This window comes from Jatropha curcas, chromosome 9, assembly GCF_041381405.1.
Source record: "Jatropha curcas cultivar XTBG-Jc1 chromosome 9, XTBG_Jcur_1.0, whole genome shotgun sequence".
Lineage (NCBI taxonomy): Eukaryota > Viridiplantae > Streptophyta > Magnoliopsida > Malpighiales > Euphorbiaceae > Jatropha > Jatropha curcas.
The window spans coordinates 1,594,404-1,613,685 of NC_143159.1; the positions used below are offsets into that span (position 1 = coordinate 1,594,404).

Here is a 19,282-nt window from a genome sequence, read left to right on the forward strand (position 1 = left end):
TCACATCAATGGCATCCTGTAGCTAGGTCAATGTCGAACCACAATTAATCAACCTTCGCTAGGTCTAACATTGTTGGCCCTACATGCTTCTTCTTCTTCTTCAAATCTACTCCTTTTGAACACCTATCGTAATCATCCTGTTTTTTCTATTGTCTTTACAATTTGGTTCGCTGAAACCTAACTTGATTTTTGGAAATCCCATTATTATTTTATTTCTATTCTCGCTTTTATACGTAGTATAAATTTTAAATTGTATGTAAAACCGGTCCATTAATATTTCTGTTATAAAATGCCAACTTGGCAATTCCAATTGATACATATCACAAATTGATAGCCACCGTTGATAGATAAATTTAAGTTGATTTTATTTATAAAATTTGAAATATAAAATATTTTTTTATACTTGTATGAATTGTTCAACGGCTTATTATTTTGATTTTGGTTGGAGTTTCAAAATACAGCAAGAAGTATGAACGTAAACATTAGAAAGAAGGAAAGAGATTAGATAGAGTTTGAGAATCTTTTTATTGGCTGCATACAACAACATCGTCCAGTCTCTGCACCCACGTGAAGTTACCCTTGCTCACGTCCCCACGCAGATCTTCCGTATCTATAAGTGGGCCCCATAGAAACCCAAACACCAAAAAAGATGACCCTACTTTTGCCCTTTCATCCCTCTTCTCCCACACGTGTCTCCACTCACACTACGCACGTGATCTCCACGTGTTCACCTGCTTCACCCCTTCGGCCTTCCCTCACTCGTTTTGTCCTATAAATTGCGAACCTGTATATTATATGCTAGACACCAAAGCCCCCGCAACACTACACATTTGTCAGACTCACTTGCAATCTTCATTTTCTTTTCTTTTTCCTTTTTTCTTTCTTATCTAAACATGTAATTCTACTGCTACTCTTTGTTGATTTTTCCTCATAATCTTCCGTTTCTTTAATATCCTCTTTCTCTCTTCGCATACGTTATATGTGCAACTGCAACGTGAAAAAAAATAAAGGCCAACAAGGAGCAGAACCGAATCTGTGACTCTGTGCATGCTCATGCCTAGCCTAGGCGTACCAAATCTTTAAAGCGCTATCCCCCTTACGTTAAAATCCCACAGGATTTTCTTCTCTTTCTCCTTCTTCTTATTGCTCTGTATTCCAATTACCAACTCCACCGCCTACCTCTTCTCTCCGCCGGTGTGCGCATTTTTCTTATTCTTCACTGCTTCTTCTTTCGTTTTTCTATAAAAAAAACACTCAGCAAGTAGAATTAGAAAAGAGATCAATAGAATGGCGGCTACTAATAAGCTTCTTTTGACTTTTGCTATCTGTCGGTTGATTGTAACCGTAGGGTTGACCTTGGACCCCGCGGAGCTTCTCCGGCTTGGTGTAGACGGTCAACTCAGTGTTGATCCGTCTGACGTGGAAATCGCTTCTCTTGATTTCGGTTTGCTTAGCAGAGCCGAGCCGATGGCGGTATTGCACCCAGCTTCCGCTGAAGACATAGCGCGGCTTGTTCGCGCTGCTTATAATTCGGCTCGTGGTTTTACAGTGTCTGCCAGGGGTCATGGGCATTCTATAAACGGGCAGGCACAAACAAGTAATGGAGTAGTGGTTGAGATGAGCAGCGCCAGAAGAAGCCAGCTCGGCCGGGGGAAACCGGATCCACCTCAGGTTTCTGCGAAGGAGATGCATGTAGACGTGTGGGGAGGAGAACTTTGGATAGATGTGTTAAGGAGCACACTAGAATATGGACTAGCACCAAAATCGTGGACCGATTACTTGTACCTTTCAGTAGGTGGTACCTTATCAAATGCAGGGATAAGCGGGCAAGCTTTCAATCACGGGCCTCAAATTAGCAATGTTCATGAACTTGACGTCGTTACAGGTCTAATTTCAATTCTTTGCATGGCTTTTCATTATTATTGATCATTAATTAATTTTAAATCTGGAATGCTTTTATAATCATCTTGTCATTATTTAATTCTTTGGCTACCTTAGATTTTCTTGGTGTTTTTGTATTTTTAGTATTCTTTTAATATGTTATACTGTTTTACATTGTATGGATTTTGTTCAAGTTGTTAAACTTTCAACTAGACGAGGGATTCTGTTGACATGGGATGATAAGACAGTTTTTGTCTTAGCATGAGCCACAAAGGGGGGGGCTCTTCTTGATTACTATTTCCCTTTTCATTTTTCCTTTTCAAGTTATTACTCAAGAATCCTGCTGGTATATATGATTATTCAGTTTATTCCTTAATGTGTATATTCTTTTTCATTTTCTGATACTATTTAATTGAAACTGTTTCCAATTTCTAGCAAAAAGTTAAAAAAATATTCACAGAGTTTCTTAATTTGATGTATAAAGTTTCCATAACTATTAATCCTATTACAAAGAACTCACCAGCTAGTTGTTGATGTCAGGCAAAGGTGAGATCTTGACATGCTCACAAGAACAAAACTCAGAGCTGTTTCATGCCGTTCTTGGTGGTCTGGGCCAATTTGGTATTATCACTAGAGCCAGAATTGCTCTTGGACCAGCACCTCAAAGGGTACTTCTCTGTCTTTCTCTCTAACATTTGTACCAACAAATTAATAATTTAATGCTTTAATCTAGTGACAAGGTCAAGTAAGCTATATAAAAATATTACTAGTATACATAGGAGGAAAAAGGGTTTCATAATTGTTGGTTGGTGGGACATATAAGGTTATTTATATGATGGGTGAACCGTGAATGGCTTGGTTTGGTTTGGTTTGGTTATTGGGTCCATTCCATAAGAACTTTTTTAACTCATTCAAACGGCTGTTCTAAAGCTGGCAATGTTGTTGACGTCTCCTTATGCCATCTAACGTAGTCTTCTTCTGTTTTTATTTTATTATCTTTTTAGGTGAGGTGGATCAGAGTACTCTACTCTAGCTTTTCGTCTTTTACCACTGACCAAGAGTATCTCATTTCCCTCTACGGAAACCCATCTACCCAAAAATTCGATTATGTTGAGGGTTTTGTTATTGTGGATGAAGGTCTCATTAATAACTGGAGGTCCTCTTTCTTCTCCCCTCGCAATCCTGTTAAAATTTCTTCTATTGATGCTAATGGAGGCGTTCTTTACTGCTTGGAGATCACCAAGAACTACGATGATTCTACACTCGACAACATTGACCAGGTAATTATATAACATTATCCTAATTGGGTTTTAAGTAGTTTGAAATTTAATGTGTGCTAATAACAAAAAAATTAGAACCTTCTGCTATTTATGTATTGTTGCGCATATCCAAACACATGTATATATTATAGTTTAATATTCCTAGATCACATGATTGAGGTTAAACACTAAGTAGATATTTTAAACCTAAAGAACCTAGTATTATTAATTGAAATGCTTCAAGACATATGCAAGAAAATAATGGAAGATCTTGTATAATCTATGGGCCTTACTTCAACCTAAGGTTGAACACTGCTTTTCTATTTTCTATTAGTATTAAAATAAAACTAAATCTAGGCCGACCAAACCCACCCAATATTATTCTCCTCTAATTGATTTAATTAAATTAAAATGATTAATAAAAACTGATTGGAATCAAACTTATCCTGACAAAAGCAACTGTCTTATAGCAGCTTTTTTTTTTTTTTTTTGGGTGTGTACTTTGATTGTAATATTCCAATCATAACATATTAATTAATGTTTAATTTATGCAGGAAGTAGAATCATTGTTAAAGAAGCTGAATTTTATCCCGTCATCAGTGTTCACGACAGATTTGCCTTATGTGGATTTCTTGGACAGAGTTCATAAGGCGGAATTGAAGCTGAGGTCTAAGGGTTTATGGGACGTACCACACCCTTGGCTCAACCTATTTGTCCCCAAATCAAGAATCGCTGATTTTGATAATGGAGTCTTCAAGGGCATTTTGGGAAATAAAACAAGTGGCCCAATTCTCATTTACCCCATGAACAGAAACAAGTAAGTTTATTATTTATTATTATTATAGTAGCAACTACCATTAGTGCATGCAACATGCAACTTTATATTATAAAGTCGTCATATATATATATATACAAATCTCAGCTGTCGCAATTTTGTGGTCACACTCTTGGAACCGAAACATGTAAAGAGTCTCCAATAATTGTAAGATAAAAGAAATAATCAGATATAATTTGTTTAATGATTAGGTTTCCTTCAAGAAACAATTTAATTCGTAAACAAATTATCATGGCGTTAGAGGGAGCAGGACAGTAGGGTTTGGATAGCAATCAAGAAGATAAAATGGTACTTCTTCATACATGTGGTTTGTATTGGCTTCTCCTTCCTTAGATGATGATGACGATGATGACTGTCGGCTTTACCATAGCCATGGACGAATGGCCACATTCAAATTAAATTTTTAACAAAAAGGAAGAGTTATATATATATATATATATATATATATATATATATGGCCTTGGCCTTCCATTTTTCATATTTTTGCATGTTGAAGGAGCTTCTAGGAGATTGAACAGCTCGATCATGATGATGATAGATGGACACTTGCCCAAACGCTTGGCCATCAAATTAACAAAAGGAGAAAAAATAAAATGAGCACAAGCAGAAGGGGTAAGTAAGTAATGGAGGACAGATTCGAAAAATATATATATAATTCGATTTATCATCACTATGGTGGTCCTAGGATGAAAGAGCGACACGTAGCTGGTTGCACACGTGGCCCACATGCTAAAGAGTCCAATGAATATGGATATTATATTAATTTTTATGTAATAAAAAGAGCCTGCTAGGATTGAGAAACACTATTCTCCTTGGTTGACTGGAACCCAACAAATCGACGGTAATGATGGAACAAGTGGGAAGATTCTCATGTCAGGAGATCTTCTCCGTGGCCCCTCTGATTGGGATCGTATTCATATCCTGTTTCTTAAGGTTAGTTCTAGAAAACATTGCCGTTACTACAGGTAACGACCCCTTGTTTCCTTTTGAATCGAATCGATTAAAGGAGGATTGATTAGTTAATCTCAGATGTCAATACCACATATTGCATTTAAAAAATAAAAAAAATAATAAAAAAAAAGCTCGAAAGTAGTAGTATTACTGTTTATCACCTATCTTATTTCTTGATCTTGTGCAGATGGGACCAAAGGACCTCCGTGGTTACACCAGATGAGGACGTGTTTTATTTAGTGGCGTTACTAAGATCAGCTCTCGACAATGGGGAGGACACCCAGACTTTGGACTACCTCAGCAATCAGAACCGTCAGATTCTCAGATTCTGTGATGATGCAGGGATCAACGTCAAACAGTATTTACCTCACTACACTACGGAGAAGGATTGGGTGGACCACTTTGGAGATAAGTGGTCCCAGTTTTACCGCAACAAGATGGAATTTGACCCCCGGCGCATTTTAGCAACCGGCCAACGTATTTTCATGCCCTCATTCGCTTCTCCTTCTACTTCTCCTAATACGGTGGCCACGTGGTGATGACACGCACATATACATATTTTTCGCTTACAGTACACCACACCACACAGTAGTATACTGACTTAGGAAGAATATTCTTGTACATAATAGTAAAATGGGAATCCGAGAAATAGTTTCTGTTCTTAAGTAATAATATTGTTATTATTATTGTGGATTGATTTATTAGAAGAGATAAAAAAACAAAGGGGATGGGTTTTTGGCCTTCTGGAGTTGGTCGTTATTTAGATTGGTGCAATTAAAAATTGTACGGTAGAGGATAGAAAGAGGGGTGGGTCCAGAGATGATGGAGAGCACATGTCATGTTGTTGAATGCAGCACATCCCATCCCATCCCGTGATCCCGACCGTTTGTCTGGAACTTACATACACAGCTCGCCAGTCCACTACAATGGTTCCAGTTCCAACCACCTAGCTTTGCTGGTTTACTGTTTTTAACCCTATTAGTTAGCTTTAATAGCTACTTCTTAACAACCATGTAATTTTGTTACACTGAAATATTATTTTGTAATTTTAAGATATTTTTATAACCAGTAGTATTAAAATCTCCTTGTAAATGTGCCCTCCAACTGCTACTTTTAAGGTTAAACATTTAGTCTAGACTCCAGACATTGGGTCCTATGTTCAGAGGTCAAGTCCATTCATAAATTTGGCGGTTAGTCAAAATTTTGTTCATACGCAAAATTAAACTAGTGTTGCACCTATCAAAAAAGAGCACGACCCAGAAATCACTATTAAAGACAAATCCAAAACATCACATTGTGCATTCAATCTATTGCGTCTTTTACATGCTATTTCTCTTGCTGCTTTTGTTGCCTGTCTGATCCTCATTTCTCCTTACAGTCTCTTATCTCTAGTCTTTCATGGCATACAAGAATTGCATCGACTAACTCCTGAAGCAACAGTGGAGGAAAATTTTGCACATTGCCTTCTGTTCAAGTAAGTTGCATAAGTCGACAAGACAATCATGAGAAAACAAAATTGAATCAATAGATGTAAAACAAACTCGAGGAGTTCCAAGAAATTCTCAAATTCACCTTTCATCCAACTCAGAGTATGATATAATTTAATTTGAAGGATCATCTGCTTCCATTTGCTTCCCAAATTTCCTCAATGCTAATGAATATACTGTTTTTCTCTTCACCGATGTTCCTTCAGCCACCAATTTGACTGCCTAAATGCACGTTAATGTACTCATAATCACAGCTTGTATACTTTCGAAACTTTTCATGTAAAATCAAGGGAGAAAGGTAGTAGAAAGTCATAACAAAGTATTGCAACTTCAACTATAAACGGTCCAAGATGCATGTCACTATCATATATATTGAAGGCAATAATGGCAGTTCATCAGCGATCATCAACTTAATTAAAGCACAATCTAGAAAGAAATCATATGTATCAAAGATCTTTACAATGCTTTTGTAAGATTCCGGATGAGAATGCCAATGGACAACAAGGACGATTAACATAAATACTCCTCGTTCACATTTCCCTATTATATACCAACAGGGATGACATTACTTACATACGCCAAAAAAAAAAAAAAAAGAATTTCACTCATGTCAATTTATATTTAATACAGCATTGAATTTTAAATTGCCTAAACTAACACAAGTTTCCAATATCAATCCTTTTAGGTGTTCAATAAAAGTAAAAACAGAATTCCTATCAGTATTCTAACATATAAAAACTAATATCTGATCAAAGAAGTCATTACCGAAGATAAACTGTGCCCATTGGATATCAGGTCTCTCAAGTCATGCTCAAGCTGACTCTCAGACGGAGTTTCAATCAACTGATTCATCTTGCCTTCAATTAGCAGTGTGATCTCTCCCCTTGGTTGGTGATCTGAAAACACTTCTTTTGCTTCCCCCAGAGTACCCCTCCAAAACTGATGAAACATGCACGTTATGCTATGGCACACAAGAACTCAGAGGCTATCCATAAAGGAATACCAGTGCCAAACAACATAGCTTATCTGCACTATTCTTCTATTTCATTTGATATGCTAGAGTTCTAGAAACATTATCAGTGTGCTTCCAAAAATTGATTATCAAGATCATCATATTATTGAATTCTTGAAAACATTTAGCTAACATAACAATTTTATGCACATGCAGCAATGATCATTCCAAACTAATAGGATATGATCCTAGACTTTGGAATCAAATACACAAGACTGATCATTCACTAACAAGGCCACCAATACAATGAAATATTATTCTATAGATACAATGATTAGCTTCCTATATTCTATTATAGTTCTGTTGTTCAGTCTTTTGCTTCAGTGTACAGCTTAGTGCAATCTTTTAAATACTTGGTACGCCTACTTGAAGGGTATAACATATGCGGAATAACTTTTCATTATGAGATATAAGAAAATATTTTGCAACTCTATGGCATCTTCATAATGATTTAACGAGCTCAAAAAATGATGTAACTAGTAACAAACATAAAAACTACCTCTTCATGCATTTTTGTCATTTCCCGAGCCATGACACATCGTCTGCAATGCAAACAAATGAATTGTCACAACCTGCCCTGAAAATCATCTACATAAATTAATACAAGAAAGAATAAAGAAGCAAGAAATAAAATAGAGTTATCAACTTATCATTGAACGAACCCAGTGATATCGTAATCCATAAATTCGGAAATCTATGTCCATCCACGGAGCCATAAATTGAGTTCTCATGTAGTGAAAACACATTGTTAACTATTATATGAAACATGCTTTCCATAGAGTTTAAGTTATTCCATTTCATAGACGTCTTATATTAAAAGTTCTGAAATTCTAAAGTTGGATTGCTTGTGCACGCCCCGTATTCACAAGCTTCTGCTTTTTTTAATAAATCATCTTTATCTATTAGGAAAGAGAGAAAAAAAACAATTAAATAGTGTTCACAAAAGTTGAAGGTTGACATATAAGGTAACACACAGGATGTAGTTTTCCATGTGCGTCGTCATAACTCCTTTGAAACAGGTCAGCAATGAGAAGAGAGTATTTGCACATAAAAACCTTGCAAAATCAGAACCCCACATGTCTTACAGGAATTGGCTGCAAAAAAACATCCAATATAGTTTTCTAGTGTTGCATTTAGAACTGGTATTTCCCCTTAGATCTAGAAACAGAGCTGAAAAAGTTTGTCGATTATATAGTGCACTGGTAGACTCAAGAGAATAACCCATAGATCAGCATTAGAAAAGTACATTAAGTCAATGATACCAAAAATAGAAAACATTCACCTTGAATCACCAAAATGCGATGAAGTCTCTTCAAGAAACAGAGCAAGTTTGTGCGGGGGAACATAGAATATTTGCGTTCTCGTTTCATTTGCAGAAGCCATCAGCCTCTCTCTCCTTGATTTATTATGCTTCGAAAGAAACCCAACTGCAGCAGTGTTTAAATATTCACTCCTGGTAATCTTAATGCTGCTAAGACTGCCTCTTTAGAGATGAATCTCCATGAAAAACTCTAACCATATTAAGCTTCAAAACTATAAAAATAAAAAAAAAATAGAATAAAAGAACAACATTACCAAATGTAAACTCATCCGTGGCCAAGCCTGAAGCAGAAAGAGCTGCTACTGCAGCAGAAGGTCCAGGAATAGGAATAACAGGAATATTTTCATCCACACATAACTTTGCCTGCAGCAAATTCCAAAACGTGCAATGGTTAAGCTCCATGTGACAACTAAATATTCTAAAACAACCATCACTACAAAACACTAAGCATATATCATGCTAAGAATAAGATCTTCACACAATTGGGTCTGATACAATTCTAGATTAAGCAATATTGATCCAATGCAATCCAAGTGGAGTTGATAAATTATATACTAAAATTTACATTAGCGTGCACTTCTAACTTAATACAATACCACAAAATGATAATAATGTCTAAAGCATAGAACAAGAAACGGCTTCTCTAATAAACAAAAAGTAAAGAACACATATAAGACAGAATGTCGTTACCAATTCTGCACCAGGATCACTGATAGCCGGTGTCCCTGCATCACTTATGAGTGCCACAATCTCACCCTGTTTCAACCTCTTTAACACCGTCTGTTCTCTTTGACACTCATTGAACTTGTGATAACTCAGCTGAAAATCTAAAGCACACAATCAGAACGGATCAAAAGGCATAAAGAGAACATGACAGGAAGCGCAAAAGAAAGCTCCAACAAACTCACGAGGGGAGTTTTAATGTTATAATACTGAAGTAACTTCCCAGAATGTCTTGTATCTTCTGAAAGTATCACATTAGCAGATTTTAAAACACGGAGAGCCCTGCATTGATGAAATGGTTCATTCTCTTGCTCATAACATAATTCGCAATTGCGGAAACGAGGAAGTAACAATAAATTATTTATTCAGTTCAGTAAGTACCTCAATGTGATATCTTCTAGGTTTCCAATTGGAGTTCCTACTAAATATAGTCCAGGTTTTAGAGGGCCCTGCAAGAATAGTCATATTCCATAGAAATGAAGGTTAAAGTGTGTGACAGGCAAAATCTCAAATTCTAGACCAAGGTTATAAGATAAGAAGGTGATCATATTACACGTTTTGATGACTCTTTGAGGATTGAATCAGTGAGCTCGCCAGAAATTTGAGAGCTAGAGCAGAAGGAGAGCATAGCAATTTTAGGGTAAGTGGAGACTGATTTAAGGGATACAAGGTCCGTTTGGATACGAAGTGGATGCCGGCATGAAAAAGCCGCTGTAATCGTCATCCCAGGTAACCGTCGTAGCAGCATTAGTCAACTCCAAAATGTCTAGGATAAGTAGCGGGAGGAGGGAGCAATCCGACTGCGGGGATTGGGACGCACAAAGATAAAACAACGCTGTGTTTGGTTAGGAGAGAAAGGAGGCGCGCAGGGGAAAGGGATTCCACAGACAGTTGGCTAAAGGGGAAAAGCAACGAAAGAAAGTAAATAAATTTTCCCTCTTTGAAATATATAAAGATGTAGCATTTTATTAAGAATTTGGCAGAAAAGTTAAATTCTTATGTTTAAAATTGCACATATTAATTCCGTGAATTCTAAAAAATTTTATAGAATAGATTTGTATATTTAAATTTTTTATATTTAAAATGAAAAAAAAAAAAAGATTTTAATTCCACGGATTCAATTTAATTTATTGAATTAAACGCAAACAAATCAAATTATAATATATGAAAATTTCAAGTAGATTTTACAAAACTAAAATTATTCACCTTTCTAACTTTTTAAAATTCATTATATTAAAAGTATTTTAAAAAAAATAAAAGTAAATGAATTTTAAACTCTAAATTTATTTCAAAAATAAAAAATTTCATTTACAAATAAATTTTATTTAAAATTTTAAATGTTAATCCTTAGTAAACATTTAAATTTTGTATTTTTTATATTTTGGAAATATCATAATTTGTAATTTTTTATCGACTCTACTTTGTTGTTCTTTAAAAAAATTATAAATTGGTATCTATATAAAAATTTCTATAAAGCTCTCCTGAAAAAACCTTTAAAACTAATCTAACAAATAAACTATATTTTGTGATGCCAGTTTAGTGTATTTTTCGGAGGAATAATGCATCCTTGATTAGAAATTAATATGGTGACCGCATCACCTTTATGTGATAATTTTACACACTTACACCAATCGATTATTTTCACAACGGTAATTTTCAGTAAACACTACCTAATGAGCAGTCACTACACCGTCAAGTCCGTGGACTCAAGCAATGAGAAGAATAGGGTTAGCGTCGTACATTGTGAAAAGTAAAAATAAGGCTTTAGTCTCTAAAGCTACCTCAGTCAAATTAGCTGTTAAAACTTGATAAAATCGTATCCTTTGATAATGTACTTGACTGACTTGAAATTTCTAGGATATGCATAAAGTTCAGACACAAGAAATATCTTAAAATTTTTAAGTTTTTCTTTATCCTATTGATAAGTATAAATTGCTAAAGACACATTCCATTAGGAAAGTGAGCAAGTTCAAAGAAAACTACAATGCACATGATCCACAGCAAGGGTCAACAGGAAACTCATTAACATAGCTTTTGGGGGTCACGGCCTTGCTTGCTTGGCCCCCTTTCCCATTACCCATGATAAAATAGGAAATATATCTCTTCATACACAGGTGATGGATGCTTGTTAGATAATGATTACACTTTATCATCATGGAACCACCATCTCGTCTCTTTCGGAGATCTGCCACTCTTACAGTTCTTCACATATCGATCATTATCAACAGGCCGTTGCTGCACCATAGTAGAATATATAAAAAATATATACAATAAATGCTTAACTATGGGAAGAAGTGGGGGAGAGGAAGGAAAGAACAACACATGCTCTTTTAAATTTGAAATAAACCTTCACAGTTGCACTTGACAACATGGAGAGAATGCTGATACAGATAGAACTCACGGTCATAGCTGGGGACCACGAATCATATAGAATATCTGCCAGCACAAATGATTAAGTAGTTTTTGATGTCTGTTAATGGATAACTACCCACATATGTCATACACAAAGAAAGCAACTGCACAAAAGAAACTGCATATTCATGGCAGTTTGGGAGCAAATTATTCTCATTGCACCTATCTTCTACAGATGAAAATGCTATGTGACTAACATTTTGGCCATTAACCTCCAATCAACTGGAAAGTAACACACAGTTCAAGCACAGTATGATGATACTATAAGCAACCAACAATATCCAAACACATTCCTTTTGGTTGAGTCTAGAACCTTTTGCAACAACCTTGCCTTAATATTGCATGTGGAAAGGGTGCAGAACAAATTTTAAGTTTCTTTTGCTATTGCCTATCGCCCAATGGTGAAGCAAATGGCGACAGCAAAAACATGTTCTGGATAGGTAGTTTCCTGGATCTGCAATTGGTCTTCCATCTGTTGATGCAACTACAAGCTACAGACCAACATGCAAAGCACACTACTAATTCAGACATATGCATCTGCCAAACGACAGACAAACATACTATACTATAATTATAAAATGGTAGAATCATCTGCAAATACTATTTTCATGCATAATTCAATAACAACTTCAAAGTTGATCTCCATGTTAGTTATTATAATTTGATAGGAAAGAGAAATGGCATGCAACTGCTGAACAAGTGAAGATGGTAAAAGTAATAATACCAAACCTCAATCAGTAATGAATTAGTCAAGAAGATCATCTAACCATGTCCATCAAAAACTTTTTAAGTAATCAACTAACATGTACATATTTGCTAATGCTAAAGAGGTTGTCCCAAAAGGCAAAGAAAACAACACTGATGCACAGGAAATACAGCTCAACACTATAAACCATAAAGAACATTGCTTATTATATATCCATATACAAAAAGGCACATTTACTTGCATTATAAATCTCAATCATTCAGCTCAATTTTGTAATGATATACTAATATTTCACAGCTTTGGAGCATAATAACTTAATATAGCCCGTTGACCTACATTGAACACTATCTACAAATAGATTGCAACCAAGAAATCAATTTAATATAGTCTTAGGAAAATCATCTAATTTCCCGTAGTACTCTCAATAAATTCTTCAAAATCCCTAAGTAGAGTACATGTAAATTAACATCCAATTTAAGGCAACAAAAACCATCATATGCAGGCGTGCCCTTTAAATAAAAACCATGCAAGACACACTCATATGAAGGTGCAAAAAGCAACAAATTTGAAATAAGATCAGAAAGACCAACATGTGAACAATCATAGACTTCATATTGATGAAAAGCTCTAGTTCCTCGACTGAGGACTCTATTCCCTGCAGGGGATTCCTAGCACATGCTACTACAATATGCAGCATAACATCACTAATGTTAGGTTCAATAATGCAAAAATGGATAAGCAGAAAACCAACAACAGTAGACATCCATTAATTAATGAGTACCAATATCAATTTCACTTGAAATGCAGTGACAAATTTGAAGTAAGACATCTAATAAGCCGGTGGGGGTGAGGGAACAAACCAGCAAAGTTTGCAAGCCAACAATCGCATGATTAGTGCAAAGAACAGGAAAGTAAAGCAAGATAAATAAAAAAAAAAATGAAAAAGATTAAACAAAAATATATAAAGTATGACGAGGCAATACCTAAACAGATATGTCCGTTGCTATAGATGTGAGGATGAAGAGGAGCTGGCGGGAGAAAAATCACCTGTACAACCAGAAAAAAATAAATGAAACACTCAACCCAATCACTTAAAAATCAACCGTATAAATAACAAAGAGAAAATCATATTAACAATTCAATTATCACTTCTTATCCAGTGCTATTGAAATGGAAATAATAAAAAAATCAGTCACCTGCGGTGCTTCCATAGGGTAATGTTCAGGGAAATCCACCTGAAGCTGATAAGTTTCATTTGCATATAGAGTTCCCGGAGCACCGTTGACTTCAATCACCCATCTAAATTCGCACAAAAACATTACAATCCGAAATTGACCAACAAAGTTCCCAATTAAACGAAAAAACAAATTTCATTAACGGCATACCGTTGGAGATTATCAGTGACCTTGTGTTTGAAACCTGTTGGAGGATTCAACTGCCATTCCGCGAGCTCTTTTTGCAATCTGTTACAGGCGATCTTGCTTAAAGCCTAAGCAAAGTACAAAAGTCAAAAATCAAGATGGAAAATAAAAAAAAAATAAAATAAACGATCACGAAAAGAAACCATAAAAACCCAAGGGATGAGTACATAAAAGAAACCTTGCGGGATGGAGCGGACGAGCTTGTCATGGTTTCTACCAGAGAAGAGAGAGAGAGGCCGTCTCTTGATGATGTGGGTTTTATAAATTTTACAATTATCTTTTTTTTTTGGTGGCGAAAAGTTATTTTTTCTATTTTTGTGAGTGGAGGGAGATTATTATTAGCTTTATTGACATGCTGCGGAGAGATTCTGGAAGGATCAAATTGCAGGCTCGCAGTGGATAGTTCAGTTGGCCTTGTGATTTTTACACGTAAGCACCGGTTGGATTCTATTCAATAATTATCCCCAATAGCACTTACTTTCATCTTTTTTTTGTTAATTACTATTTTTCCCAAATTATCAAGTGATTCAATTAGCAAAGGAGTAAATTTGTTAAAAAAATCAAAATAATTGAATAAATGGAAATTGCAAATATATAATAATAATAATATTTTATCACCTTCGATGTGCAAATATAATATAATTTGGATTTGATTAAGACCTGTGCGAACCAAAACTTTAAAAAACCAAATACAAGGAAATGGATAAATAAAACTCTTTTTAGCCAATATCCGAAATGGATAAATGAGTGTCCCATCAAGTTGTTTGATACTCCTACTTGGTAGCTTGGCATGCCACTAATGGGAGTCAATAGCTTGAAGCATCTCATTCACCCCCTAAAAGGAAATTAGTTTAAGCATCATCAAATCTTAGCTTAAGCTAGACGCTGGAATAATTGACAGTGGATGTTTTTGACCCTGTTAAGAAACTTGAGCTTGCTATTACTTTAATTAAATCCTGAAAAATCAAGATGAAGCTATTCCAACTCTGTTGCATTGGATGGATAATTACAGAGTAGAGAGGATGTTGGTTTCTTCTTTCAATAAAGAAAAACATGACTAGGAATTCCATCAATCCTCTGAATGATCAATTAACACCTTCCATTGCCATGGAACTGCTACCTAATATTGATGGATTTGAGTCTTCACATGATTCTGCAAACTCTTCTCTGTACATTTCTTCTATCATTGGCTTCCATAGCCGTACTCGAGCATTTATGAACCAATTTGACACCTGAAGCAAAAATAACAATAGCATCAAAAACCAAGCCAATTCATTAAAATGAAAATGGAAGAAAGGAAAACAGAATTTGGTGTTTTGATTTTTAAAAGGTTATAGCAACACTTAACTTGATTCTTGGTCAAGCCTGTCTGTGATGCCAGCATTAGCTTCTCAGAATCATTTGGGTAGCTGTATAAGAACAATTACTGACAGATAAGTATTTAATATTCTACAGATGCAGAAATTTACTATGTAACACTGCAATTCATTTTAAAGCACTTACGGGTGCAAGAAATGTTCGAAAAGCCAAGATCTTAGAATGGCCACAGAAGTCTCCGGCAAGCCTCTGATGGGTCTCCAAGCTTGCCTTTGGCTTTGGAACATTCCAAGCTGTTGAAGGGACATCCTATTGTGTCCACTTTCTCTATCGAACAGGCTAAGTCGTGACAATCCTGTGCTGATTTTTGGTAAATCTTGTGAAAATTTTCTTCTAGTTTCATTAATTTGAGACACAATGACATCCCTCAGGTTGCAGAAATGCCTAGACATGGCTTGTAGTGCTAAAGAAGTATAAGATTTGGCTGCCCCTAAACCTGCTATCTCCTCAAAAGATGACACTACTTGTTCCATTTGATGGTAGTATTTCTCATATCTTCCCTCAATCTGAAAAACAAGAAAAAAATATTGGTTTTAATGGAGTTTGGAATTCAAAAAAGCAATCAAAATTAACCCCACAGACAAAGAACTTACCTCCTCTAGCAATGCTATAAGCTTTGCAATTTTCACCTGAAGGTCGTGTCTTTCAGCTGGGACGAGTCCATTACAGCACAATTCTGCTTTAAGTTCAGAAGAAAGTCCTAAAGCTCCTCTTCTCCCACCAGGAAGTAACTTTACCACGTACTTTTCATTGTTAATTTCCACTGCTTTGCTACTAACACTAACAATTTCTTCTAAAAGGATCTGAGCAGGTTTTAAATATCTTGAATTCTTTATAGCAATGGCAAAAGATTCTGTTCCGTAAGAAGTGTAAGAAGATCTAGTGAACACGGTTGAGGACAAAGCAAATGCATTACCAGAGAAAGAATAGTCATCATTTGCTCGTTCAACTTCTGGATTACAAGCTTTCCTTGCTTCTTCTCCAGGAATCATATAACTGGGGCTAACAAGATCTGAATTAACAGATCTTTGCCTGTATTGGACTTGAGGAGCAAGCATGTGAGAACCAAGAGACAATGAAAGTTGATGATTGGTAGCATTTGCAGCTCCAAGAAGATCCATTAAATGTCTAGTGTGGCTAATCTCGGATTCTGGAGGTACTGTAGGAGCTTGTACAAGGTCTATTGACCTTGACATTCTTTCCCCAAGGGACTGTATGTTAGGCAATACGCCAAGAGGTTGAGGGAATGTATTGCTGCGTCTTAAATCTGAACCATAACCATTGAAATTATGGTTTTCAAATTGGTTTTGACTATTAATTGAGTCTGAGATAAACAATTGTTGTAACATACTAGTAGCTGGATTTGGGAGTGAATCTTGGGAGACCATAGCTGTAACCAGCAAAAGAGAAGGTGCTATAACTTTATCAAGAATATTAAGAAACTAAAGTTCCAAGGCAACATAAGCAAAGGAAAGAATTAGTGACCAAGATGGTGGATTTTCATTCACAAATACTGGCTTTGTGAATTGGGTTTAAACAAGAAACTAAAATATTGGGGCTGAGGTAGTCTATGACTATATTTTAAGCAGGATTTTAAAATTCATTCCAAATTTGCAGTTAAAGAGACTGAAATCAAGACCTCAGACAAAGATGCTGCGAATAGAAGTTACAAATGAAAATGCACTTCAAAATTTTAAATCAAGTCGCTTTTGGGAAGCGAACAGAATGAAACCCAGTTCACTTTGAAGGTAATAATAACAGAATTGAAACGATAAGAACTGCAAGCAAGAACAGACTCATTAAAGAAATCATTAGCAGAAAATAAAAGCAAGAAAGAGATAGATGGATATAGAGAGAGAGAAGAAAGGGGTGAAACAAAGAGTTTACAATTTTTGAAAAGCATAAAAAAGGAGGTAAAAGGACGGGACCAGGAGAGCAGAATACAAGACAAACAAGTATCTTAATTAGTGTTAGCCCCTAATTCAAAGCCCCTGATTGAACTAACATAGTTCAAGTGTGAGACCCTCTGAGAGCTATAACGGAAATCATTTAAGTCTTATATATGCATTAAAAAAAAGGAAGACCATAGGCCCAAGACCGGAAACTACCATTCTATGACAGCTATATACCTGTGTTAACATTATAATAATAATATAATAATTCAAAGAAGGAAGCACAGACCTTCTCTTTCTCTTTCTTTGTATAATATGAATAGAGCAGGTCTAAAACTAAGCAGCCAAAAGCTATAATGCCTAAATACATAGCCCTGCTACTTCTTCAAAGAAGAGAAGCTAATTGGCCTAGTAAAGATGAAAGAAAGTGACAGCAAAAGATGGTCCCCTAATTTCTCTGACTATAAAACAAGATGCAAAAGCATCAATCCTTCAGCTTTACTTCGTGCAGTTGCATTTCGTTGGGAGACTCAAAAGTACTTTCACTGAGCTCAAAACTGTGAATCCCTCTCTCTCTTAATATGTTACATTGTTCTGTTCTACTGGGTTGGGTCGATGTAGTCTGTAAAAGGAGGATAAAAAGTGGGCTATCTTTTGCACACTCCCAGTTTTAAGATTGTCTGTTTCTGATACTGTGACCATATGGGAATATCTAACTTTTTCCCTGTTAGGTGTTGTAATCATACATATAGATGTTTTTCTTTGGATCTTTATCATACGTATAGATGTTGAAAGGACACTGAATATTACAATCTTTCAAGAACGAGTAGAAAAATAAAAATGGGTTCTTGCACTTTTTCAATTATATATATGGAGACCATAGAGAAAGAGAGAGAGAGAGAGACTATTCGCATATTTTGTGGGTGTGGTTTGGTGTGCTGATAAGACTAATTCTATGTGTAATTTTTTTGGGTTGTCCTTTATTAGCTTTAGTAATGATTGCCATTTTTGTTCCTTTGGCTCCTTCAGTTGTCACTCTCTGGTTCAGTAACATTGTTGTTGTTTACTATGACCTGAAAGGCCCACCCTCTCAAGATTAAAGGTCTCTGCATTGTCTGAATCATCCAAAGTAAATTTCAACCACACGAACATCTGTTGCGAAGATGTAAGATAGAAACTCCGTGATTGCCTATGTAAAATCATATTCTTGTATTTATAATTTTCCTCCAAGTGAAACAAAAATAAGTGCCTTAGGGAACGTGAATGCATGAGAAATTGTTCTGGGCATTCATTTATTGCAACGAAATTTGGGTCTAATCGGAAAAGCTTTAACTATTTTATCAGCTTTGCTTTCTATTGTTATCCATTGGTCGTTTTCATTATTGCTTTGCAATGCCAGATTAGCTGTCTACTCTAGATACTAGATACCTTTATTTAAAAATAAAAATGGGTGTACATAACATTTAATTTTACTTTTTTCAGAAAAGGCAGAGAAATTTGATTGATTCCAATGTTGGGGAGGCATTTTACATGTGTTTCCTGTTCATAAGATGAGTATTTTCAAAGTGACTATTGAGATGAATGCAAACAGTGATGACAGTGCACACGTGAGAAAATTGAAGAAATGGTTGCTTAAGCCACATCCTACAGAGAGTAGTACCAGAAATTGAAAGTTATATGTATGTATATGATTCAAGCCTCAGCCCAGAAACAAAAAGCATGAATGGGTAGTGAAGGAAGCAGATTATGCACATTAAACCGACAATGTGGTTCATAAAAAGGAGAAACGACTGAAAAAGACTAGTGAGTTCAGAAGATAGCATCCAAGGAAGTAGAGAGCAGTATCAGTATGCATATAACATGGGACCACATCCATGCTGCGAGAAAATTTGTCAAGACTAAAATCAAGACAAAACATGAAGCAATCAAGAAAGAACATAAAATTCCCTTAGTTTATGCTTAACTTCAATTGCTCGAGCAAAGCTGAGATTGGGGATGAAGGTAT

The 19,282-nt window shown here is 35.7% G+C and overlaps 4 protein-coding genes across 6 annotated transcripts; 1 reads left to right on the forward strand and 3 right to left on the reverse strand.

Annotated features, from left to right (window-relative positions):
- Nucleotides 1-787: 787 nt before the first annotated feature.
- CKX5 (cytokinin oxidase 5) lies at nucleotides 788-6,018 on the forward strand. Of its 2 annotated transcripts, XR_016322547.1 has the most exons (6): nucleotides 788-1,885; nucleotides 2,422-2,549; nucleotides 2,886-3,161; nucleotides 3,695-3,957; nucleotides 4,167-4,908; nucleotides 5,114-5,250. XR_016322547.1 is itself a non-coding variant. In XM_012216552.4 (5 exons), the coding sequence occupies exons 1-5, from the start codon at nucleotides 1,288-1,290 to the stop codon at nucleotides 5,463-5,465; spliced, it is 1,617 nt and encodes a 538-aa protein (XP_012071942.1). In that variant the 5' UTR covers nucleotides 789-1,287; the 3' UTR covers nucleotides 5,466-6,018. The 2 variants fall into 2 exon arrangements, 1 of the variants encoding a protein (XP_012071942.1); XM_012216552.4 differs by lacking the exon at nucleotides 4,167-4,908 and having other exon boundaries at nucleotides 789-1,885; nucleotides 5,114-6,018.
- A 147-nt stretch (nucleotides 6,019-6,165) lies between these two features.
- On the reverse strand, nucleotides 6,166-10,392 carry LOC105633854 (Tetrapyrrole (Corrin/Porphyrin) Methylase). 2 transcript variants are annotated; one of them, XR_005179084.2, is made up of 10 exons: nucleotides 10,023-10,392; nucleotides 9,851-9,918; nucleotides 9,655-9,751; nucleotides 9,437-9,565; nucleotides 9,001-9,109; nucleotides 8,708-8,852; nucleotides 7,925-7,967; nucleotides 7,179-7,352; nucleotides 6,499-6,631; nucleotides 6,166-6,392 (listed from the first exon to the last, which is right to left on the reverse strand). XR_005179084.2 is itself a non-coding variant. In XM_037641678.2 (10 exons), exons 1-9 carry the CDS (start codon nucleotides 10,215-10,217, stop codon nucleotides 6,528-6,530), a joined length of 1,068 nt encoding a protein of 355 aa, XP_037497606.1. In that variant the 5' UTR covers nucleotides 10,218-10,391; the 3' UTR covers nucleotides 6,166-6,392; nucleotides 6,499-6,527. The 2 variants fall into 2 exon arrangements, 1 of the variants encoding a protein (XP_037497606.1); XM_037641678.2 differs by having other exon boundaries at nucleotides 6,499-6,635; nucleotides 10,023-10,391.
- Nucleotides 10,393-11,354: 962 nt separating this feature from the next.
- On the reverse strand, nucleotides 11,355-14,344 carry LOC105633856 (putative ubiquitin-conjugating enzyme E2 18). The gene is made up of 6 exons (XM_012216551.4): nucleotides 14,187-14,344; nucleotides 13,973-14,076; nucleotides 13,784-13,886; nucleotides 13,571-13,634; nucleotides 11,817-11,905; nucleotides 11,355-11,704 (listed from the first exon to the last, which is right to left on the reverse strand). Exons 1-6 carry the CDS (start codon nucleotides 14,214-14,216, stop codon nucleotides 11,609-11,611), a joined length of 486 nt encoding a protein of 161 aa, XP_012071941.1. The 5' UTR covers nucleotides 14,217-14,344; the 3' UTR covers nucleotides 11,355-11,608.
- A 583-nt stretch (nucleotides 14,345-14,927) lies between these two features.
- Nucleotides 14,928-17,551, reverse strand: LOC105633853 (BEL1-like homeodomain protein 11). The gene is given in 5 exon segments (XM_012216549.4): nucleotides 14,928-15,096; nucleotides 15,098-15,240; nucleotides 15,357-15,417; nucleotides 15,512-15,891; nucleotides 15,979-17,551. Coding segments are annotated over 5 exon segments (1,398 nt in total). The 5' UTR covers nucleotides 16,774-17,551; the 3' UTR covers nucleotides 14,928-15,077.
- Nucleotides 17,552-19,282: the final 1,731 nt, after the last annotated feature.